Raw genomic sequence first — 24,839 nt, 5'->3', positions numbered from 1 at the left:
CGAAGGAGTTGCAAAATTGGCCAGAGCTCAAGGCTGTCTGGCAAGAGTAATAGATACATCCTGGAGAGTGTAATCTAAATTTATTCCAGTAACATTAAGGGGAGGGGGGAGGAACAGAGTGCTGAAATTCTACTGACAAAGAAGGAGAAAAGAAAGGTAGAGGGAGCTCTTGCACTGCAGGTAGTGCGAACAATATGAAGAAATTAGGTGCTTCTGCTGAAATTCTAGAGTTTTCATATCACAGAACATCCTGATCTGAGCCTGATGAAACTCAAATGTAACTTTGCATCAAGTAAATTTGCTTTAGCTGGACTGAAAGATACAAATGACATGACTTGTGCATCTTGGGCTTGACACTACAGCTATTGCTTTAAAAAAACAAAAACACAGGGAAAATGAAATTAAAGGCTAGTTCAATTTTCTTTTCCCCATGCCATCTTCTTTTTGTTTCCACTCTACTATTGTGTGTCCTCCTCCTCCTCCAATCATAGAGGAGGCCAGAGGTCTTCTCTCTAATATAGCAGGTTTTTATAGGGGTGCATCCTATGTTCTGTTTCTGTTTCTACGATTCAGGGCCTTGTGATCTGTCTGAATGCTTTGATGGGCCATGTCACACATTAATTTGTGCATTAACTTGGCATGGGAAGGTGTGTTATTCTGGCACTGCAAAAAGAACCTGGAAACACCAGGTTCTTTTGACTCCTGAGGGATGGTGCGCAGTTTGGGGGCTGCAGCGTCCCTCTGGAGTTAAAACGGGTGAATGCAGACCACCGTTTTGTGGCGGTCTGTACTGCCCCATAGTGTCATAGAGTTATAAGGAACATATGTAGTCCAGTGATGGTGAACCTTATAGAGGCTGAGTGCCCAAACTGCAACCCAAACCCATTTATTTGTTGCAAAGTGCCATGTCCCTCTGGCTTTCTAGTAACAATCGCTGGCAAACTCTGTGCTGGGGTGACAACACATGTGCCCACAGAGTGGGCTCTGAGTGTCACCTCTGGCACACGTGTCATAGGTTTGCCATCACTGATGTAGTCCAATCCCCTGCCATGCAGGATGTATACTGTCATTCAAGGCAGTCTATTCCATTATCAAGCATCACTTACAATCAAGAGGTTCTTCTGCTATTTATGTGGAATCTCTGTTTTTGTAAACAGAATCCACTAGTTTGTGTCCTAGTTTCTGGAGTAGCAGAAAACACACTTGCTCCATTTTCTACCTCACTTTCCTTCACATATTTAAAGATAGCTTTCATGCCATTTCTAAATTTTCTCTTCACTAAGCTCCTTAAGGCATTCCTCCCAGCATTTCTCACCATTGGCTAAAGCTGATTTGGCTACGGATTGGTTCCCAGAACTTTTAGGAATGCAGCAGTATATCTCATTTCCTGTTTTTTTTGTCAGGGAGTGAGACCTTGAAACTTAAAGTTAGCAGTGTGATACAGAAATAATGGTTACAATATCAGATGAAAGCCAGGGAGGCCCAGGTCTAAATTTCTACTCAGTCATGAAGTTTATCCAGGGACTTTGGGCCAGTCATATACTTTCTCGGCTAATGTACTTTATAAGGTTGTTGTGATCTCCCTGGATGGGAGTAAGATATAAATATAACAGTACATATACAGTAATTAAGAACTGAAGATATATTTGTCTTCATTTTAATCTTTTCTGCCATGCTTTCTTCTAGTTTTTACATGGCCAGAATGAGAGTCTGAGAAGATCTTTACGTGCTGCTTTGATCCCACCCATCCCCAAGTCGGCAAAGGCCCATGAAGAAAGTTCTCAGAAATTTGAAGAACCTCTTCCAAGTTCATCACAGTTGGAACCTGTTCCTTTTCCTACTGAGGAGTCTATCAGGCTGAAGTAAATCTCTTCTGCTGCCTCTGTTTGGTCTACTCTTTTTTTTGGCCGGGGAGGGGGGATGTTGAGAATTATAGAGTCTTCCAAATTTATTGGACTGTACTGTCAAACAGCTCTAGCCTATGGTGAGCAATGCTGGGTGTTTTAGTTCAGCAACATCTGGAAGACAACATGATTCTCACCCTAATCTGCCTTAACCGGGTATATTCCAGATGTTCTGGGCTACATCTGCTTGGGATATTATGGGAGTTGTAAATCCACAACATTTTGAGGACACTAGAAGAATGCAATTACCTGTTTGCTCATGAGCCAATAGGCCGTCATAAGTGTTACCTATTTCAACAAAATGTGATCTATATCTATTGCATGGTGATAGCTTATTATAATTTTCTAAGACAATTCTGAACATAGGAAAAACCTTCCTGGATCAGCCCAATGCACCATCATTCTTGGTTTCCTATTTCCCACAGAGGCCAATCATATGCCTAAGGCATTATCTCTCATCTGTTCTTGCTTGCTGCAGCTGGAATTGATCTACATACTATTTCTGGTACAGGGCTTAGAAATAATTCATAAAAAGTTAATTTGGCATCCCTAATGCATTTAATTTTTCACACAAATATATAACATTCTTATTTGAATTGTTAAAGGTCAGGCATGTTAATTAATTTAGTAAATATTGACATTTCATGTTATTTTGTTGAATTAATTTGAAGGAGAATTGGCTACTATTGGCCATTTTTAATAACTGTATTTTTAAAAATTTAAAAGTAAGACATTCTTACTTTTAAAGTAAGTTAATGATCAACAGGACAAATTTATTTTTTAGTTTTTCTTAAACAATTAATTTCAGTATCTTAAAGATAATAGGTGATTCCAGCTATAATAGACCTATTGAATCCAAGGGATTCACATAAAAAAGCTGATTTGTCATCAAGCAATTGATTCAGTGGCTCACGTGGCTGGGATTAGCAACTGGATTTAAACCAGTGAATTAATTTAACTCATTGGTGTAAATGCTAATGTTTTACACACTGCAGTGTGGCAGAATACTATTGTTATGAGCTAAAAGGATCTTGGTTTAAATGTCAAATATGTTGGAATTTAATAGGTACCACTTAGCCTTCTTGTATTCTTTCTCATCTCATGGTGTACAATTTGTTAATGGTACTTTACAGCTCATTGAAAATACAGCAACAAAATGATGCCTGTCAAGTGCTTAGCACAATATTAAACACTATATATAGCTCATGGCTGGGGAACCTGTGCTCTTCCAGATGTTGCTGGACTCCCATGAACTGAAGCCAGCATTGCTGATGGTGGGAATTGTAGTTAAACAACATAGATAGGACCACATGTTTCCTAGTTCATATAAGTGATAAATTATTCAGTGGCATCACTAGGTTTGGTGTGACCCAGTGTGATAACTCATGGTGTCACTCCCCATTCATCTCCTTCCATACCACACCATAAAGAATGCTTAGTCATGTTTTTTGTACAGTCTTACTCATATATCGTAATTCCCACATAATGCTGAATGTAATGGTATTAGTTGTGACATAAACAACTAGCAAAATTAAAATTATAACTTTAAATTACAATATCATATGCATTGACTAATTTTAAAAAATAAAAATTAATAAAAAAATGAAAATTTGAATTAAAACCTGGAGGCCTCTCCTTTCTTCTCCCAATGAGCCTTGCTCCACTCACACTATCTCTTCAACATTTGAGGAAACGGTGGAGATAAACATGACAGCCTGTTTCTGCCCAAAGGCAGGTGTTTGGGGAGCAGTGATGTCATCCCCTCTTAGGGTGTCACTTCACCCTCCATACCCCTCAATGATGCCTCTGAATTACCATCTTACTACATTACTCACTGGTTACAATTTTCTGTCTTCTTGCATTTCAACTTTTTTCTTCCCAATTTTTTAAAGGTCACAGACACCATCTTGTAATACTGAAGAAAACACCTTTGAAAATCTGGGTAGGTGCAGATAATTTATTTATTTTATTTGAAAACATGGTATGGGTTTTAGGATACACCAAGAATACCTCCAGATAGCCTGCATTAGTGACAGAGTGTTATGGGGTATTCTGGTACCCATGTTTTCCTACTTTGTCTTGCCTTTTCCTTTGTTGCAGAAACCTATTAGGGGCAGGTTGAGGGAGATGGAATGGCTACCTTATGTCTTTTGAGTCTTAGCACCGGGAGCCCTCCATCTGAAAGTGCCGCAATACTCCAAGTTTCTTATTAATAGTAATCCATAGTATGATGTTGGTTTTAGGTGGGATGGGCAACTTCAAGGTGACTAGAGTCCATACTCTTCCAGGAGATTCACTTGTGGCTGCACTCTCACACTCCCGAAAATATCCTTCAAAAGACCTACAGCACTGGGTAGTCAGTCCTGTTTCAAAAACAAAAACAAAAACTCCTTATCGAAAACAAGTTGGGAGAGTATAGCAAAATGGCCATATAAATATCTGCTCCTGATTATCTCCATCTTTCTTCATTTCATTAGTATAATTCAAGGCAGAGTAGGGTGAAACAGGTGGCTCCCTTCCTCTGTCTCTTTAAATGGAAGGATTGTGTGTTCTTTACCATTTGTCATTTAATTGGCATCTTTTTGGGTGCCCCTCTTGTCACTCTCTGGTTACCTGAGATCCCAACTTGTAATCAACAGTGTAGTCCAAACAAACAGAAGCAGCATCAACACTCCATTTGAGAACTCCTGTGTTTTGGCTGTCACATTGTGAATTGAATTGTTAATATGGGAGAATGAGCAGGCTGCTTAATTATCTTTTGAATTATCTTTGAATTATCTTTCATTTTACTATAAATAGTTACAGTAGTAACTATACATACAAAGTGGTACAATTCAAAGATATACAGTAGCCATGTTTGTCTGTAGAATCAGTATGTAGAGAGATCTTGTAGCACCTTTGAGACTAACCAATGAAAGAGGCTAGCAGCATGAATTTTCGTAGACTTATGTCCACTTTCTCAGATGCATTTGGTCAGATACATTTGGCATGAGGAAGTAGACATAAATCTATGAAAGCTCATGTTGCCAACTTCTTTCTTTAGTCAGTCACAAGGGTGCTCCAAGATCTCTCTGCACATACACATTTAGGAAAGAACATATACTTTTCAATGTTTAGGCACAATAGTTACCACTTTCCCATTACATTTCATGAAAGGGATTAGACTATTACATTGTCATCGGATTATTTCATGTTCATAACCATGCTCTATGACAGCAGTTCCCAACCTTTGTTGGGCCACGACCCCCATTGGGGATGAAAGTCCTGCCCGTGGCCCCCCTGATAGGTTGGGAGGCCAGGAAGGGGCGGGATTTTCGGCTGTATGCAGGCCCCAGCAGGCTTTGCGGCCAGATATCCCGCCCCTTCCCAGCCTCCCAACCAATTAGGGAGGCCACCAGGGGAGAAGGGGCGGGACTTCCAGCCGCAAAGGCCTCTGGGGCTTGTAGTCCTGTCTCCTTCTCCCTGTGGTTGCCTGGCAGCCACGGGGAGAAGAGGAGGAGGCAGCCCCCACCTTCCCTTCCTCCCCGTGGCTGTCTGGCAGCCACGGGAAGGCAGGGAAAGAGGAGGAGGGACCCGCGGGAAGGCAGGGAAAGAGGAGGAGGGACCCCCGCCCCCTTCCCTGCCTCCCTGTGGGTGCCTGTACCCGCGGGAAGGCAGGGAGAGGAGGAGGCGACCCCGCCTCCATTCCCTTCCTCCTTGAGTGTGCCTGCGCCAGCGTGGGCACTCGCAGGAACAAGGGAAAGGAGGGAGCACCGCCCCCTTCCCCTTCTCCCCACGCGATGCCGGCTCCAGCGCCGGCACCCGTGGGGAGAAGGGGAGGGGGGAATTCCCAACCTGGCAACCCCCCAGAAAGGGTCGCGTGACCCCCAAAGGCGTCGCGACCCCCAGGTTGGGAACCCCTGCTCTATGAGGAGCAGCTTAGGTAGCTGGGCGTGTTTAGCCTGGAGAAGAGAAGGTTAGGGAGTGAAATGATAGCCATGTTTAAATATCTGTAGGGATATATAGAGGATGGAACAAACCTGTTTTCTTCTGCTCCAGAGAATAGGACCCAGAGCAATACACTGAAGCTACAGGAAAAGAGATTCCACTTAAACATTAGGAAGCACTTCCAGATGGTAAGAACTATTGGACAGTAGAACACGCTGCCTTGGAGAGTAGTGGAGTCCCCTTCTTTGGAGGTTTTTACACAGACGCTGAGTGGCCATCTGTTGAGAGTACTTTGGTTGTGTCTTCTTGCATGACAGGGAGTTGGACTGGATGGCATTTGTGGTCTCTTCCAACTGTATGATTCTATAACATAGTAACTTCCACTAAGAGGCATTATACATTGGCTTCAGACTTGTACAGAATTGAAATGTGGGCATTGCTCTACATAGCAGCATCAGTCACACGTGCACGCACGCACACGTCGGTGTCCATGTGTGAATATTTGCTCAGCTATGGAAACCAGTGGGTGGCCATGGGCAAGGAACACTGCCTCAGCTGTAGAGGACAGCAATGGTAAACCTCCTTTGAATAAAACTTGCCAAGTAAGCCCTCTGACTGGGTTCTCAGATATCAGAGTCAACTAGGAGGCATATAACAAACAACAACAAAGGAGTCATTTGTTCATTGTATGCATTGCTACAGTTAAGATTAAAGAGTCTTTGACAATCTATTGCAAACTGCTGAGAGATGTACTAGTAGATCCAGATTGGTCTTCTGAACACCTTGTCTTAAATGACATAGCAGCGGCCCATGGGAAAAGGTGTTAAAGCACAGCAAAGGCACTCAAAATCTGAAAGAGTGATGCAGTCTCACCAGTTGTGAGGAAGTGTGGGACATGTATTCACATGCCTGCTGTGAGAAAAATGGAACTGAAAAGTCCAGTGACAGTTCCTCAGCAGCTCTCTGTGATTTAAAAATAACTGGAAGGCCTGGCAGGGATGGTTCATGTTCCTCATGTCTAATCTTGCTGTGTTGACATACAGGGAGACACTAGACTTAACCATCCCTGGCAGATATTTATACAGTGTAGGAGCAGAGTTGTTTTTCTGAGACACAATTTGGACACTAGCCAGTGTCAAGGTAGCAACTGAAACCAGATGGTCAATCAGAAAAATGTGGCACAGGATTCAGGCTCCAAGGCTAATAAGGGCTACTGGGTCAGTATTTGGAAATAAGACATTCCTGTTGGACTGAAAGTACAACAGATTTGAGAGGGTGGAATGTTTGCATCCTTATAATTTGTACTGTATAGCGTCTTCTAGAATATGAACACACACAAAAAAGAGACCAGAGTTTTGGTGAGAAATAGCAGGAAATATGTGGAAAAGGAAACAAGATGCAGTAATAAATTTCACATTCAGTAATATATTTCACATTCACATTCATACTTGCGATCTTAGCTCAATGGCCATCTCTCATTCCCCAAAGCTAACCCATAGGATTGAACAGAGACATAGCTGTGTTAGCCTGGAATATCAGTATGCAAAGGGATCTTGTAGCATGTTTGAAATTAACTGTGGAAAAGAAGTTGTAGCATAAGCTTTTGTAGACTTGGTCTACTTCCTCAGATGCACGGAGGCACTGCTACAACTTTTTTCAGTCTCAGTGGTGCTACAAGATCCCTTTCCATAGGATTGTTGTTAGGGCAACATGGGAAGGAGAAGACCTATTATACACTCCTTGTGCCCATCAGAGAAAAGGCAAGAGATAAATGTTATAAACAAATGTTCACCTATGCTTGAATCTTGCACAATTTGGAGTGATAGTAAAAGGCAGAGTAGCAAGCATCTAAAGTTAGGGTGCAGCATATCCTAGGACTTTTTTTATTTTGCACAAAAGGTAAATGTATCTGAAGCACCTCATTCCATCTCTAGCAGTTAAACACAATAACGAATTAAACAATGAATCGTGTCTTTTCTTGACATTTGAAATCTGATGCCTGGCAGCAGTCTCACTTTGTCTAATGTCAAGGCTGCTCCTTACTGTTCCAGAATATATGAAACAAGCAAATCACATTGGATGAGGAAGACCTTGACAGAAGCTTAGGAAGGGAGAAGCTGATGTGGGTATGGTTAGTTCCACACAATTGCCCTCATGTCATACATGCTCAGAGGAAACAGTTATAGACAAGTGATAGTCACATCATTTTGGCTATATATAAACCTTGTTGCAACAAGTGTTTGAGTAACAGCTAGCTTTGAGAAGCTGTGTGGTGTAGTGGTGGGAGGATCAAAATAGGACTAGACTAGAGTGATTGAGATTCAAATCCTTGTCACTCACAGAGCTGTCTGGTAGTGCAAGAAGTCTCACCTTCAGTCTGACCAAAATCCATTATGCTAATACATAACTGCTAACATGACAGACCTTTATTTTCTTCCCAACTATGAGTCTTGGTGCCTCCCAAGCACCAAGGAAGTTTGGAAGGCTTCCTAGTCCTCTGGAACAGGCTTATAAAGTGCACAGGGGGTTGAAGGATAGGTGGTGGCATGCTGTCCCAACTAAGCCCCTGTATCCTGTACAGTTATAGCACTAAGGCTAGTAGCATTACGGAGGGGATTTGATATTTGCGGATTTGATTATTCATGGATTTCATTAATATGTTCTCTCTGGGTCCTGTCTAGGTCCTCCAGTGCAACTCTGTGGTTAACTTTAACTAAAAGTTGCACTGAAAGACCATTTATAGCTACTCCAGTGCCATTCTATGGTCTGTGTATGTTGGACATTGACCACAGAGTTGGACTGGAGGACCTAGAGATTCCTAGAGAGGTGTCCTCTCAGGTAAAAACAGTGTTTTTGTTATTTGCGGTTTTTCCATATTCACGGGGGTCTTGTTCCCCTAACCCTAGCAAGTATGGAGGGACAACTGTATATGCTTTCAAGTTGCCTGTTGATTTATGATAATCCCATGAATTTCATAGGATTTCCTTAGGCAAGGTATTCATATGCAGCCTCCCATCCAAATACTAACCAGGGCTGACCCTGCTTAACTTCCAAGATCAGATGGGATCTTCTACCTTCAGTGGAACTAGGCCTTAACTGTACATAACAAAAATTAAAAATTGGGGGGATAAAGAAAAAAGAGAGCTGACAGACCTTCTTTCTGTAGCTATCGACAGTACTAGCCATTGCGCTGTTGTAGAAAAGAACTGTGTGGAACAGTATTGTAGGTCTGCTGAGGAAGAAGGCAATAGCTTTTATATGGCAGCTTTTACAGTAAATGCACTCTGTAACCTCATTTAAATTAAAAAATTGAAAATATGTTATTGATTTTTTTAAAATCACAGTCATTGTGTAAATAATGATTAGATTGTGGGATGAACATCTTTGTGTGTTTTTTTTTTAAAGCCCAGCCATTTTAGTCCTCTGTGCCTTAAGAATCTCAGCTGGAAAGCAGGTCCTGTGTTGTGTGTGAAAATGAAATGTCACATTCTGTCTCTAGGGTGACTGCCTGGTCAAAGGTGCTAATTTCAAGGGGACTGAGCTGCTAGCTTTGATAATTATTTCACTGCAGGGGTTGTCTTGGGAAAGGATTTATTGTGTCAACCACTCTAAGCAGCTAAATTCTTTTAAAATGCCATTTAAGTCCCCATCAAACAGAGTAGGGAATTTTATTTTCATCCAGGTGTAGATATTTGCTTGTTTTCACAGAACTAGCAAAATTTATAGAATATAACCACTTTTTGGGACCTAGGGAATGTTGTAGGACAGGATGGGGAGTTGCGTGGCCATCCAAATGTTGTTGAATTGCAGATCCCAGCATTTTTCACCATTGACTAGGTGGACTAGGGCTGCTGGGAGTTGTAGATCAACAGCATATGGAGAGCTACAAGGCTCACACCCCTGTTATATGGTGTGTAACAGAAGTATAAGAAAAGCAGGCAATAAAATATTATAGCTGCAGGTCTGTAACAGAGCTTAAAATTTTTAGTTTTTGGACTAGAGCTTCCAGAATCCTCTAAGCTGCTGTAGTCCAAAAAGAGACGTTTCATGTTCTCCTGCACCCCCTTTTCTCTTTTTTCATCTGGTCCTTTGCAGCTTCCAAATGATCCCTGTCAAGTTATCAACTCTGATCCCTGCCCTTTTGGAATTGGGTAGCACTGCTTCATTCACCTGGGAAGACTTTTTGAATGCATAATCCATACAGTTCATGGATACTGCAGGTTTCACATCCAGTCTCTTTCCTAGCCGGCACTTGTAGGGACTCCTAGGACTGTAAGTAGCACCAGGCTCACGTAGGACTCTTGCATATTTGAACTGTTTGGCATCATGAGCAGAGACAGGCGCTAATGGGCAATTCTAAGTATGTGAGAAAGACTTAAGAAGTATGCAAAGGCATCTTGTAGCACCTTTGAGACTAATTGAAAGAAAGATGCAGGTAGTCTCAGCTTTTGTAAACTTGAGCCTACTGTACTTCCTTATAGCAATGCTATAAATTTGGGAATTGTAGGAAATTTTCATTTTGGAGCATAATGTCCTCATTTTGCTCCGCTCACCCCTACAGTTACATCCCTGGAACACATAAACCCAAAGATGTACCTGTATAGGAAGTTCACCTCTCCATATTCCCTGAACCCATTTCTTTTTTTGATCATAGGATTTTGTTGGATTGCAGCTCCCATGATCCTTTAGTGTCAGCTGTTTTGCTTAGTGCTGATGGGAGCTGCAGTCTAGGAACATCTGGAGAAGGGGCATGACCTGCCTGCACCAGTTTGACTGGTAACAACTTTTCTCATACACACACATGCTGTTGTAGGATCCTAGAAAAGTGCTTTGTGCCAAGTCTGATCATTGATTGATCTAGTTGAGCATTTTCTACATTGACTGACAGTGGCTCTCCAGAGTTTTGAGCAGGATTTTTTCAAACCCTATCTGGAACTGGTGGGGATTAATCTTGGATCATTTTGCATGCAAGACATGCACTCTGACTTAGGCTATAAACATTTGAGCAGGGAATGTAAGCCACCAGTACCTTGTGTTCAGCCTAGCTGGGGACTTGCCCAATATAATAAAATGTCCATGACAGGAAAAAAAGAGACTGCTTTCACTTATTAGCCCCCTGGAGGGGAAATTTGAGGAAACCACAAGTAAGCGTGTTATTTGCACCTTCTTCCAGTTCTTGCTACGTCCAGAGGGGTTCTTTCAGGAGAGAAGGGGAGCAGACAGAAATCATTAATGCCAGGAACAAACACCATCAGAAGGTGTGAACTGCTGGACAGGAAGGAAGAGAACCAATTTGCCAAGGCCTTCTGCAAAAACTGATGATTCACTATCCAAGGGAACATGTGATTTTAACTCTAGCTGATGAAATTGGAAGAGGCACATGTGGAGCCATGTTCAATCATAAATCCAAGCATAGATGAAAAGAGAAGCCCTGCTGCAGCTTCCGGCCCTTTTGTTTGAGCATCCTGCTTTACAAAGGACTGGCCAGAGGTCTTAAGGAAGCTCATGAGTGGCATGCAGAATCAACTGCCTCTTTCTGCTGCCCAGGGGCATTGTGTTTCTGAACCTCATTTCTAATGGCCACCAAAAGCCCAGTCCTCCAACAATGTCTTTTCTTTGTTTTTAAAGCCACTTTATCTTGTGGCAGAGACTAATCTTACACCCCTCAGGAATTATGTGAGGAAGCACTTTTGTTTGTCTCTACTGACAAATATATTTCACTAGACTTCTGCTGTTACATGAGAAAAGAAGAAAACTTCTTGTTACCCTTTGGTCCCCACATGCTTAATCTTTTTCAAGAGTTCTATCAGGTTGTTCCCTTATTCCCTCCCCTCTCAAATTAACCCCTTCCTTCCCTTCTTTCTACATATCCTACAAGTATCAGTCTTTTCTAGGAATCTGCTCTGACCTCCTGGTTGATTCTCCTTCCAACACCTTTTCAAGCCATGTTAATTTCTCTCTTGGGATGAGGTGCTGAAATTCCATGTAGTATTCCAAACAGGGCTATGTCATCCCTCTAATAGCAAACTAAGGTGGAAGGTCCAAAATAAAAGGAATAAAAATGAGTCTACTGAGATGAAACAGCAAAGGTATTAGGATGCTCAGGGACCCCAGAGAGTTGCCAAAATAAGATTACAGAATTTAATCAGGGGAGATTAAATCAGAGACTGTTCATTAGCCATGGAATACTGACCCAGTTAGAAAAGTGAGACACTGGGAATAGAAAGACAGGAAGCTGCCTTTTCTTATTGGTTCATATAGCCTGTGTCATATAGCCTGTGTCAATATTGAGGCTGCTGGAAAATGGAATGGAATAGAATGCAGTGGCCAACTGGAAGAGGGCACGGGAACCTGGCTAGAATCTTGAATGCTGAACAAAAACATCCCTGTTAACAGATGAGGACACACAGCCAATTTTTGTCACAAGCCGCTATACTGGGTGTGGCCCTTGGCCAAAGGTTAACTGTTGTACAGCGGCATAAAAAGGGTTATTTTGATTTCAACAAACCCTGTTAGATGGTTTCACTATAGCTGGACAATTCAAGGATACAGAAGTAGCTGAGAACAGACCAGAGGACTAGCCTTTCTGTTAGCAACTTGCTCGTAGAGGATGGAAGATAGATTATATTTGAGTATTTCAGTTTCTTTTGTTTGCTTCTGTTCTACCTCCTAGTGGTCTCACACAAAATGGGTGCATCCCAGTACAAAGATCTTCTTATCTAGTTTCCAGGATCTTCAGTGTTGGCCCTGGAAGGGTTTGAGTAGAATTAGTTCTTAGGTAGAATTTTACCACATGCCACATCTCTTATGAGGCTGGAATCCAACAGCTGAATGACTGTGATGTTTTCCTCTGCTGTAGACTACTTCTTGCACTGAATTCTACCAATAAAACTTATAACAGAGATGTGTGTCAGTTTCTGGTACAAAGTGACATTTGGGGTGTGTGTGTCTAGAATTGTACACAGTTTCAACTCAGCAAACGTCTTGTAAATTCACATAACTTATGATATCACCCCAAACTTGCTAATACATGGCAATTCTTTACAAAGGTAACATCCACATCAGCAACATTAGCATCACGCTCACTGAATAGAAAACAGAAGCAGGAAATTATCCTCTTTCATTTTGCCTTTCTCTACACAGACTGAGTTCATATACAAGGAGTGATTTAATCTGCTGGAGTATCTCCCTGGCACAAACTCTTGATCTGCATTAATATATTATGTAATTTCTTGGCTCATGTACTCCCAGTAACACACTTTTTTATTTCATACATTTCTTTGCTGTCTATGATAACACGTTGTTTATGTTTTATTGGCTCATCAGAAACTGAAACTTCAGAACTAGCTTCCAGAAATGGCTTTTCTACAGCACTGAAGGTTACTGGTTGTCCATCTGAATCCTTATTACCATTAGCCACCTCTTCCTTCAGTCTGGCCAAGGATGGAGGAAGCCAGCTTTCAGTTCCTCATCTTATAAAAGATGATGAGTGGAAGGAGAGCAATGGAAGGGTAGGTGAAAAGTTTCCCCTTTCCACTTCCAATAAAAGAATTTTGGCATGATGAATGAACAGTGCTTGCATCTACTACTCACATATGGAGGAGTGAAAAACGTTGGCAAAGACAGGTTATATGGTAGTGGTGGTGGGGTTACAGCAAACATAAAACCTACATCCATTCTCCACAATTCCTGAAAAAATACACACACACACACACACACACACACACACACACGCATGCGCGATTATGTTAAATTTCATTGGGGTATTTGACATTCTGGTTTAAGTTATTTTTTTAAACAAAGAAGTACAGTTAACATAGTGAATACCAGTGCACAAGTTACAATCTCTAGCCTAGAGAATGGGTGTGTGAGAGAAATTGTGCTCATGTCCTGTGTGTGTTTTCTACTTGGACCTAAGCACAATTGTTCTACTTGCATTTGTAGGACCTTCTATGAATCCTTTCTTTACTCACTGTTTTCCCATTTCCTATACATTTTGTTATTATTTAAAAACAACAGTTGCCTTTGGGTGGGGAGGAGATTCTGCCATACATATCTGGTTTTCATGTGACACATCATTATTGTGTTATTATTTGCAATCCAGTCAACGTTGTCTTATGGCGACCCTGTGAATGATAGATCTCTAAGATTCCTTGTCATCAATTGCCCTGCTGAGGTCTTATAAACTCAGAGATGTGGCTTCCATGACTGAATCAATCCATGTGTAGTGTGGTCTCCCTCTTTTCCTATTGCTTTCCACTTTATCAAACATTATTGTCTTTTCCAGTGAGTCATGTCATCTCGTAAATTTCCAAAGTACAACAGCCGCAGTTTAGTAATATTTGCTTCCAGTGAGAATTTAGGCTTGATTTGCTCTACGACCCATTCATTTCTCTTTCTAGCAGTATGTGGTATCTGTAGAACTCTTCCCCAGTAGCACATTTGAAATGAACTGATTTTCTTCCTGTCATCTTTCTCAACTGCCCAGCTTTTACAACCAAACATGGAAATTGGATGTAACACATGTATCTGCAAGCTGTATATGTACCTGCAAGCTGCCTATTGACTTATGGTGACCCTATGAATTTCATAGGGTTTTCTTAGGCAAAGAATACTCAGAGTTGACTTTGTTAGTTCCTTTCTCTGAAATACAGCCTACAGCACCTGGTATACATTGATGGTCTCACATCCAATTATTAACCAGGCCTGTCCTTGCTTAGCAGTCAGGATCTGATGCCTTTAGGGTATTTACATTCCTAATAAATTAACAATTATTTTAATATTTATGTAGACAGCTGGGAATGGATTTTCATATCCTGGTCTACAGTGGATTTGGCTGAAGGGTATCATTGGCACTCAAGTTGGATAGGCTTTCATAGGAATGTATTGAGGGTAGAGGCAGGATCACTGTTTCCTTATTCTACTGGTAGCAGCCTTTCTGACCATGGGAGGAACTAGCACGATACTAACTAAACAGTCTGGGGATTCTGTTGGTCTACAGGCCACCCCGTGCGCTAACAGACTCCCTGGCCGAGCTCACACAGCTGGTCTCGGAACTGGTGTTGGAGTCCCCAAGACTTCTTGTCTTGGGAGACCTCAACATCCCTTTCGAGGCCAGTGAAGTTCCAACAGGTGCTGCTCGGGAGTTCATGACTACCATGACAGCCATGGGCCTGTCTCAACTAGTCTCAGGGCCTACGCATTGCGCTGGTAATACCCTTGATGTGATCTTTAGTACGGACATGGAGGTTCCGTGGGTAGAGATCTCAAACATCTCTCCCTTGTCATGGACGGATCATTTCTTGGTTGAGGCTCGAATCAAGGCTTCTACCTCAAGCTCCCCCGGGGGTGGCGGACCCATTAGGATGGTCCACCCTCGAAGGCTGATGGAACCCAAAAGGTTCCAAGAAGCCCTAGAGGGATATGCGACTGGTTCTGACGGCGATTCTGTTGATGCCCTGGCTAATATCTGGGATACCAACCTGTCCAGGGCTATACACAGTGTCGCTCCCAAGCGTCCTTACCGGCCTGCTCCTAATAAACAACCATGGTATATGGAAGATCTTAGAGTAAGGAAGCGGGCTGTGCAACGACTAGAGCGTAACTGGCGAAGACATCAGCGTTTATCTGACAGGACACTCCTTCGCTCTCATTTGAAGGCCTATGGAGTGGCAATAGGTGCAGCTAAGAATTCGTTCTATGCTGCACGTATTGCGTCCGCAGAGTCGCGTCCAGCAGAGCTGTTCAGGGTTGTGAGAGAGCTGACTCAGCTCCCTCCCTCCCTGAGCCCTATTCTGGTACCATCTAAAGCCTGCTGTGATGATTTTAATAACTTCTTTGCGGATAAACTCTCTCAGATCAGGGCTGATCTTGACGCCAGTATTTATGCAGGTCCTGTAAGAGAGGCGTCCGAAGCATCCGTGGCCCCAGTTATACTGGATCGCTTTGAGTTTGTTAGTACCGATGAAGTGGACAAGATCCTTCGAAGCGTTAGGAAGACGACGTGCTCTCTTGATCCCTGTCCCTCATGGTTGGCAGCTCAGGGGGGAGATGCGGTGCTGACTATGTTGCACCGCATCATTAATACTTCTCTAAGAGAGGGTCAGTTTCCATCTAAATTGAAAGTGGCAGTGGTTAAACCCTTGCTCAAGAAACCCTCCTTAGACCCCCTGATTCATAACAACTATCGGCCCATCTCGCTGCTACCTTTTTTGGGGAAGGTGATCGAGAGAGCAGTCGCCTTCCAGCTTCAATCGATCTTGGATGACACCGATTTTCTGGACCCATTTCAAACTGGCTTCCGGGCGGGCTATGGAGTTGAGACTGCCATGGTCGCCTTAGTTGATGACCTCCGTCTGAGCATGGACAGGGGAAGCGTGTCCCTGTTAGTGCTCTTGGACATCTCGGCGGCTTTCGATACCATCGACCATGGTATCCTTCTGGAACGCCTGGGGGAGTTGGGTATCGGGGGCACTGCTTTGCAGTGGTTCCGGTCCTACCTCTCGGGTAGATTCCAGATGGTGGAGCTGGGGGATTGTCGCTCCGATAAGAGGGCACTTACATCCGGTGTCCCTCAGGGAGCGATTTTATCCCCTATGCTTTTTAACATCTACATGAAACCGCTGGGAGAGATCATCCGGAGACACGGGGCGCGGTGTTATCAGTATGCTGATGACACCCAAATAATTTTCTCTGTGTCTCCGACTGATGCAGTAACTAAGGATGGCATCTCTCCTCTAGATGCCTGCTTGGCGTCGGTAATGGGCTGGATGAGGGAGAACAAACTCAGTGTGAATCCAGGGAAAACGGAAGTACTGGTGATAGGTCCCTCGGTTCCGGGTGGTGAGATTTGTCAGCCTGTCCTGAATGGGGTCACGCTCCCCTTGAGGGACTCGGTGCGCAGCTTGGGAGTACTCCTTGATTCGTCGCTTCATCTGACATCTCAGGTGGACGCGACGATCAGGAGTGCTTGTTATCAGCTTCGGCTGATACGCCAGCTGCGCCCCTACCTGGGCCGTCGGGACCTTGAAACTGTTGTACATGCTTTGGTAACCTCTCGATTGGATTTCTGCAATGCGCTCTACATAGGGCAACCCTTGTACCAAACCCGGAAGCTTCAATTGGTGCAGAATATGGCAGCCAGACTGGTCGCTGGTAGTTCCAGGACAGACCACATAACACCTATTTTAAAAGATCTCCACTGGCTACCCATTCGCTTCCGAGCTCAATACAAGGTGTTGGTTTTGACCTATAAAGCCCTAAATGGCTTGGGCCCAGGGTACTTGGAGGACCGCCTCTCCCCACACAATCCGCCCCGCACACTCAGAACATCTGGGACCAATTTGTTAGAGGTCCCTAAATCCCATTTGGTGAGGACCTCACAGAGGGCTTTCACTATCGCCGCCCCCTCATTGTGGAATAAGCTCCCTGTAGAGCTCCGTTCCTCTGCATCTTTAGTTTCTTTTAAGAAACAATTAAAAACGCATCTATTCCAGTTGGCTTTTTCACTTTAGGTAATAGTGTTTTTTCTCTGCTCCTTGCCCTCTGTTTTTCGACCCCGGATTAGTGCAATATATTGTCTTTTTCTTGCCCCTAGTGAATTGTGATTTGTATAGATTCCCATTCCTACCCCTAGTAATGATGTTTTTAAACTTTTTATATTGTGATGTTTTACTTGTATTTTATTGTTTCTTGTCTTGTAAGCCGCCTTGATCATGCAATTGGAAAGGCGGGATATAAATAAATTATTATTATTATTATTATTATTAATCTTTTTTACATCATACTTTAGCCCCAAACACTGCCAGAGCAGTGTTAAGACTCTGAAGAACTATAGTAAACAGGGCATCCCTTCTCAAGAGAATTATAGTCCAGTTGTATCATGAACATGTCACTAATTATATTATGGCAGCTATTCCCAACTAAGTGGCCTGTTGTCTAGATTATCAATGTTTCAGTTGGTGCTATTGTTCCAGTCACCTGACATTCTAGAGGCCCAGGGCTAAGGGGAAAAAAGTACTACTTCCTTCCTCTTCCTTCCAATCACCAGTAATTTTCCAAATCTCCATTTGTTACTTGATAGGCCAGTGGTGTCCCTGAGGTTGGTGTCACCTGGTGTGGCAGGGCGAACTGCCTTGCCCTCACCCCTGCTACCTGCCTGCTTAGACCACTGCAGCAACCCCTCCCCCCCAAAAAAGACCTCCAGGGTCCAGCATGTCTGCAGATGCTTCAGACCCTGAAGTCACTGCCCCCCCAATAGCCACCATTACTTGGGGGGGGGGGCAGTGCTGTGGCCTCTGGAGGACCTGTTTAGGGCCCTGTGTGGCTGCTGGGCAAGCAGGGAAGTGCTCTTTCCCTGTAGCCAGTATTCCCCTTCTGCATTTCTCTTAATATAAACAGTTTTCATTTGTACCTGTCCCAAGTCAAAATCTTTGAAATTTATTAAGTGTGGTGCTTGTGAAAACCTTTCTGCTTCTTGGGCTGGAGAAGTCCAGTGCTCAGCAGTTTTTTTAAGTATCAGCCTGAAACTATATATGATATCAATTTTATAAATAATACAAGGCTTCATATCCTATTTTTCTTGCATTTCTTGTGGTCTGGTACAACATCCACCATCACTGGGGCCAATTTTTCTAACTAATGTCTGCTTCTCCTTGTTCTTTTTTTTCCTCAGTTGACTCCAGCTCTAGGCATCAAAATAGATGTGATGTGATGCAAAAATCTCTGATCACAACTTGCAATCTCAGTGTTGCCCCTAAAAACAGCTGGGGAGAGAGGGTGCAGGTGGGACAAATTGGATTGGGTCTGTGAGAGGTATATGAAGACACTGGATCCCATTTGGCGGGAAAGTCAGGATAGAAGTTCAATCAATCATTCAATCAATCATAAACATTTGCAAAATGTATGTAAAGAAGAAACTAGATAGATGACAGACAGACAGACTAGATTTCCAGCCTATGTAGCCTATATTCTTGCCTTCAGAGAGATGATGAAACAAGGAGCAGTTAGCTTTTTGTTAGTGTTTCTGTAATTTGTGTAAAAAGTGAGTGCTTTTTCCTTTGTAGAGCAGAACATACACAGCAAGCTCAGAAGGACTGGCTGAACAGTCCACCTGATCATTCCAACATTTACAAGTCCATTCAACAAGCCTGCAGCTATTGCAGTTTAACCATGCAAATTATGCAGTTGATGCATTTTGCACAAAAACTCTTTCTCAAAATCTGTATTGAGACTGATAGATAATAATGTGCCCACCTTGTCAGTGAGAATTTTTTAAAAAAACTTTTTCATTTTTCATTTTCATTTTGAAAGAAGCATGGATATACATTTGCTGTGGAGGAGGGGGCTGAATCTTGCCTTTCTCAGTAGGCTCAGGCAAAAGTAAACTACTGCAGCCCCTACTAGCTTGTGTGTTCTTCCTCATTAATAACTTTTGCCATCTTAATCATACTCTGATTGTGATTGTCCACTTGTGTCCAAAGTTCCATCTGTGAAATGTTGGAGGGTATGCTAAAACTGATCATGTTGTTCTTATTCCCTCAAGGCTAGATTATACAAGGCATTAGATATGTAGCATGAAGCTGAGCTTACCTCTCTTTCTTACTCTAAATAAGTGATCTGAATGATCATGTGTGGGTAGAAGAGCTTAACTTCCCCTTAAGCCATTTCCCCTCAAATTGTCTCCTTCCAGACAGTAAGAGCTGTTCAACAGTGGAATGCTCTCCTTCAGATTGTGGTAGAGTTTACCTCTTTCGAAGTTTTTAAACAGAAGCTGGATGGCCATCTGTTGGGAGTGCTTTGATTGTGAGTTCCTGCATGGCAGTGGGTTAAACTGGATGGCCCTTGAAGTCTCTTCCAACACTGTGATTTTATTATTCTAGGACCTAAATATGTACCTTAAAGGCACCAGATCCCATCTGATCTTGGAAGCCAAGCAAGGTCAGCTTTGGTTACCACTTGGATAGGAGACCACCATTAAATACCAGGTGCTATAGGTTGTATTTCAGAGGAAGGTACTGGCAAAACCATATCTGAATATTCCTTGCCTAAGAGAGCCTTAGGTCAACAGGTGACTTGAAGGCACACATGCTGGACCTAACAAAAGAAAAAGGAAGGAAACCCTCAACTTGTGGGGATTCAATAAGTGAAGGCCTGAAATTTAATCCTTTTCTACTGGTGTACAGGGGTACCAGCCTAGATAGTGTAAGAAATTAAAGCTGAGCTGCATATTTCACATTAAACTACCATGTAGTTTAACCCCTTGAATTCACTGAATTACTCTGTTATGAAAAGATTATAAAATTATTACATGTTTCATATTGGTGAAATTTTTCCTTTGCTTTTGTAATAGATAAAGAATTACTGAAATAGTTGGTTTTTCTTATTTCATGTTCATAATACTCCACTGTGATCAGAGGTTCTTCCTCTTTCTCCCTCCCTGAACTAATGATATGTTTCTGTTGTTTCCAGATCCATGTGATGATTTCCAAGTCAGCTCAGGAGAAGATGCGCCAGAAGCAACTGAAGGAAATAGAGCTTTTACGCAAAGAAAGAGAAAGGGGAAAAGAGAAAGAAAAGGAACGAACCATGGTGCTCCAAGACCGACTAAAGAAAGCTTCTCAGGAAGGTATATGGGTGCCTATATGGGACGTAGTTGGCCATATAGATTTTGTATCAGGACTGGAAGCATATTTGAGGAGACCCAAGGCCAAATGGCCTTCTGGTGACTTCAAGCAGGGATATGATGGGACAAAAAAACTGACCAGGAGTATATATCTTTCGGATGTAGTAGTGGGAAAAGCATTCCCCAAATAAGATTTCTGCCCCGCCAGTGAAATTTTGCTTCATCCTCCAAATTTCTAACATTGCAGTAATTCGACATTTCAGTAGAGCATTAAAAAAACAACAGTTTAGGCATCCAAAGAGAAGGGACAAGCAAAATTATTAAGGGAAAGTGAACTCAGAAAATATAAGAATTCTAGGTAGGAATAATTTTCAGTGTCTCACTGTCTGTAATGCAAGAAATTTGGAGGGAAAATGTTATTGGGGGCGGGCAGAATTGCTCTGATGGTGAAAGACCTGATTTTTCTTCCACCTTTGTTGCTATACCCTGGTGATCATCCGTAGTGGCATGGGCAGCAGCAGTGCTGGGTGAAATGCCCGCAGCCTCTATGGCAGCTACACAGAGCTTGCAAGAAAGCACTGTCTTTTTCTGCTGCTCCAAGAATCTCTGCTAGACTAATACAATATGTGGTTGTCTAAAAAGGAATGTCTCCAGACTCTGCTTCTTAGTATCTCTGGAACACCTCTAGGCCTTCATTAAGGCATTCTGCAAAAACAAAAGTGGTATTTTTGCATGCCCCCCCTTACTGTAAAATGGGTCAAAAATAAAAGTTTGAAAAGGCAAAGGGGCATGAGAGCCTCCTCCTGGACCATAAACTGGAACATTTAGTCAGATTGACTGGGTGCTGATTTTTTGGGCTGTTTCTTGGAATAAAACCTTTCGATCTACTGTATATTCTGAGACTACATCTCCTTTCCACATCAGCTTTCCACTCTCTTCTGCATTTGCTGATACTGACCTTTAATAGCATTTTGCTTTAACTCAGATTTCATTTACCCTGGGAGAAGCCATAATGCATGATGCATACAAGAGAGAATCCCCCCTGTGCCATAAAGCTATGGGAAAGCTTCCCTCAATTTAACATTCTCCAGATGTTTCGAACTGTGGCTCCCACGAGCCTTAGCTAGTGTATTGGCAATGTTTGCAATGGTGGATATTGTGATAATAAATAAATTGTTGATGGTGGCAGGTTAGAGGAGGATGCTTGTAGCCTTGCTTGTGTGAGCCTGCAGTGCAATCTGAAGTGCTTTAGTGTTTTTCCACATCTATTTGTAAGATCAAGACCATTGGGAATTCCTAGACATTTCATTAGAATACTCTGGAATATTCCCATAATAATTCTTGGCGCTCGATACATGGGCCCTATGGGCCACCGTCGTCATGTGCGAGGGGTGGTGCTTTCAGATGCCCCTTGCCCCTTGCATGTGACGAGGGTGTCAAAATGGTGGCGCCCTGTACATATGGGCGCTGCCATTTTGATGTGATGAATGCCTAGCATCCGCACATCTCAGAGCCTTTATGATGCTGCAAGTGCGCCATTGGTGCCTTGTGGCATCACAGCGGCGCCGCAAAAAGAACCCGCTTTTTGCAGGTTCTTTTTGCTGTGCGAGGGAGCCGCGTGGTTTGTCCGCTGTGGCTCCCTTGCGCAGCAAACTAGGGCGGTGGCAGACCGCCCTTTTGGATGGTCTGTATCCCGTCTTAGTTTCCTTCACTGATTTTGATCTGCCTCTTGCATATCTGAATGTGCGTGCAGAATTTCAAAACTGGACACATCTAGATGGACCATTTGTACAAAAGCATTTTCACAATAAGTGTCTTTGGCACTTTGGCAGTGCGTTTTGTTAATGGCTTTGCCATTCCATGGAGGGAAGTTTAAAAATTGGAGGAAATGTAGAAATAGAGGAAGCTATTGATTGATTGATTGATTGATTGATTGACTGATTTGATTTTTATCTCACCTTTGTCCCAAAAAGGGACCCAAAGTGGCTTACTGTGTAAGTTAAATCAACATTGTGAAAACAGTATGTGGTGCAAATTGTTTTAAAAGCTTTAAAACAATCAATTCAATTAAGACTTTACTTTTACAATACTTAAATTAGAACAATTTAAATGCATGAAACACATCTTGCATATTTTTAAAAAATCAAAAACCTGATATGTAGGGTTGCCTATAAAAAAGAATCAGGCTGAATTTGGATGGCTGTTTTTCGGAGTGCTTTAAGTATGGATTCTTGCATGGCTGGGAGTTGGACTGAGATGGCCCTTGCAATTCCTTTTGAGTCTCCGAAGAATGCTGAGGCGGGGTACAGACAGGCAGGGGAAGACGTCTTGGAGGTGTATTCTGCTGAATACGGAGCCTCCAGACTGCCCGCCCCGGGAGCGTGGCTCAGGTGTATGGGGCTTCCACATGGGGGGCAGTGAAGACGCCTCACCTGGGGCCGTTTCTGACCCGCAGTTTCCATACCGCCGCCTCGGAGGACGCTGAAAAGAGAGAGGCAGCTTCTGCACGGGCGGCCAAAAACGGGGCTTTTTTTTTTTCTTTTGCCGGCTGGCGGATGCGCAGCTGCGCAGCTGCGGCGCTCAACACCGGCGGCAGAAAGCCTATGTGCACATTTAAAGCGCCCAGGCCCCTTTAAACTTTTTCCCTCGCCCTGCCCAAGAACAATGGTGGTCTCCTGCCAGCTGGTGATCAGTTGGTGTTGGCATCCTTGTCCGCTTGCACATTGGTAGTGTCACCAGCATCATGGATGCCTCCTCTCCTTTGGTCCCCACGCTCTTGCTGAATCTGCAATGTACAGCCACAGCTGTCGCCGCTGCCACCGCTGTCCCCCTGCCATCCCCCATCACCTCCCTTGTACATATGTAAATATTTAAAGTTTTAGGGGGGGTTTATTGTTAGGTGAAAATGGCACAGGAATATGTGTAGGGGTTCACTTTAAATTCCAAACTTTCCCCAATTCTAGCAGCGCATGCGTACATGTTGCTCTAGGGTTAGGGTTAGGGTTAGGGTTACGAGCATTAAAATAGAGTGCAGCTGTGCTGCAGCTTCCACATCTGCATGGCATCTGACGCTCTAATTAGAGCCTCGGTGCAAACTGCGCATGTTCCAGGACCCCGACTCATTATGCGACGCAGCAGACACGGAGCTTTTAAATGGGCAACTTAAATTAGCGGCGTAACAATTCTGGCGTACCGGTGCAGCAGCTTATAGACGGAGCTGCGCAGTTGCACAGTATATAGAAAAGAAGCAGGGAAAAGCAGCACCTTTTTAATGCAGCTTCTTCCCGCTTGGGGCGTGCGGGTGGCGTGTTCATGGCGGCATTCAGGTAAGGGCCGTCTGAAGGCTATACCTTCATGACGTCATGAACACACCCCTTTTTGCCCGTCTGTAACCCGCCTGAATCTGAGATCTGATTTCATCAAACACAGACCTACTTCACTATAACAACCACACTTTCTAGTAAAACCGGCAGATGGTTTTTCCCAGTAACAATTTTTCACAAAATTATGGCCAGGAGGAAATTTTTGTATGGAGGAATCACTCAGTCCTACAGTGATACCAATTTCCTATTTTAAACCTCTACACACAGTCTTGAGAAATGATGCTTTCAGAGGAAGATTGTGTTACAATAGGAATGCTTATTAAAAATGGAGGGAGGGAGTTGTGAAGGGCAGCGCAGCTCAAGTGATCTGATTACAACTGACATGCGCTGATTGTGCTGCAGTAGAAACTCTTAGAAGGTTTGCTGCAACAGCAGCAGAGGAAGTTGCAAGTCAGCACTCTTCCAGAACAAGGCTATGGCACAAGGTCACTTTCTTTCTTTCTTTAATACTGGTGGGAGAAGTGGAGATATCAGTTTGTGAACTGTACATATGCTGTGGGCTTTTTCTCATGTGCCATTTGGGATGGCCTTTTAAAATGTGATCTCATGGCATATATGCTTGGAAGCGTCCCATTGGAACAAGAGCTGCAACATTAGGTTGATTAAATGGTTGCTTTAAAACAGGGAGGAAAATCATGTAAGCCTTTGAAATGCTGTTGGTTTGCATTTCCCAGCATTCTTCACCACTGGTCTGCTGACTAGCACTGATGGCGGTTGAAGTTCAGAAAGCTGCATGATTCCCACCTGAATCTAAAACTGTAGCTTGGATCTTTTCTTCTCTTGCATGATTTTTAAAACATCTTTGCCTGATGAAGTAGCCAGTGAAGGTTTGAAAGCTTGATTTGATGTACTTTATGCATTTTCACTGGCTAATATATTTTTTGCTCTTTTGGGATTTTATGTTTTGCTGCATGGCCAACATGGTTACCCCTGAATATATAGCTTGGATCTGTTACTTTCCTGGACTAGAATTCCCAGAATTCTCAAGGAGATTCTGTGGTC

At 43.1% G+C, this 24,839-nt stretch overlaps 1 protein-coding gene across 2 annotated transcripts in view; it reads left to right on the top strand.

Annotated features, from left to right (window-relative positions):
* Window positions 1-24,839, top strand: part of TOGARAM2 (TOG array regulator of axonemal microtubules 2) — a 122,108-nt gene that overhangs the window by 43,707 nt on the left and 53,562 nt on the right. For both annotated transcript variants that reach the window (XM_089529553.1, XM_089529552.1), the window contains exons 6-9: window positions 1,687-1,862; window positions 3,797-3,846; window positions 13,158-13,342; window positions 20,301-20,457. In XM_089529553.1, the coding sequence (XP_089385679.1) occupies window positions 1,687-1,862; window positions 3,797-3,846; window positions 13,158-13,342; window positions 20,301-20,457 (568 nt within the window). The remainder of the gene's footprint in view (window positions 1-1,686; window positions 1,863-3,796; window positions 3,847-13,157; window positions 13,343-20,300; window positions 20,458-24,839) is intronic.

The sequence above is a fragment of the Sceloporus occidentalis genome, unplaced genomic scaffold (genome assembly GCF_023333645.1).
Source record: "Sceloporus occidentalis isolate IW3139 unplaced genomic scaffold, rSceOcc1.0.p SCAF_6, whole genome shotgun sequence".
Classification (NCBI taxonomy): Eukaryota; Metazoa; Chordata; class Lepidosauria; order Squamata; family Phrynosomatidae; genus Sceloporus; species Sceloporus occidentalis.
Note: the sequence above shows the minus strand (reverse complement) of the source record. Positions and strands in the feature narration are given on the sequence as shown.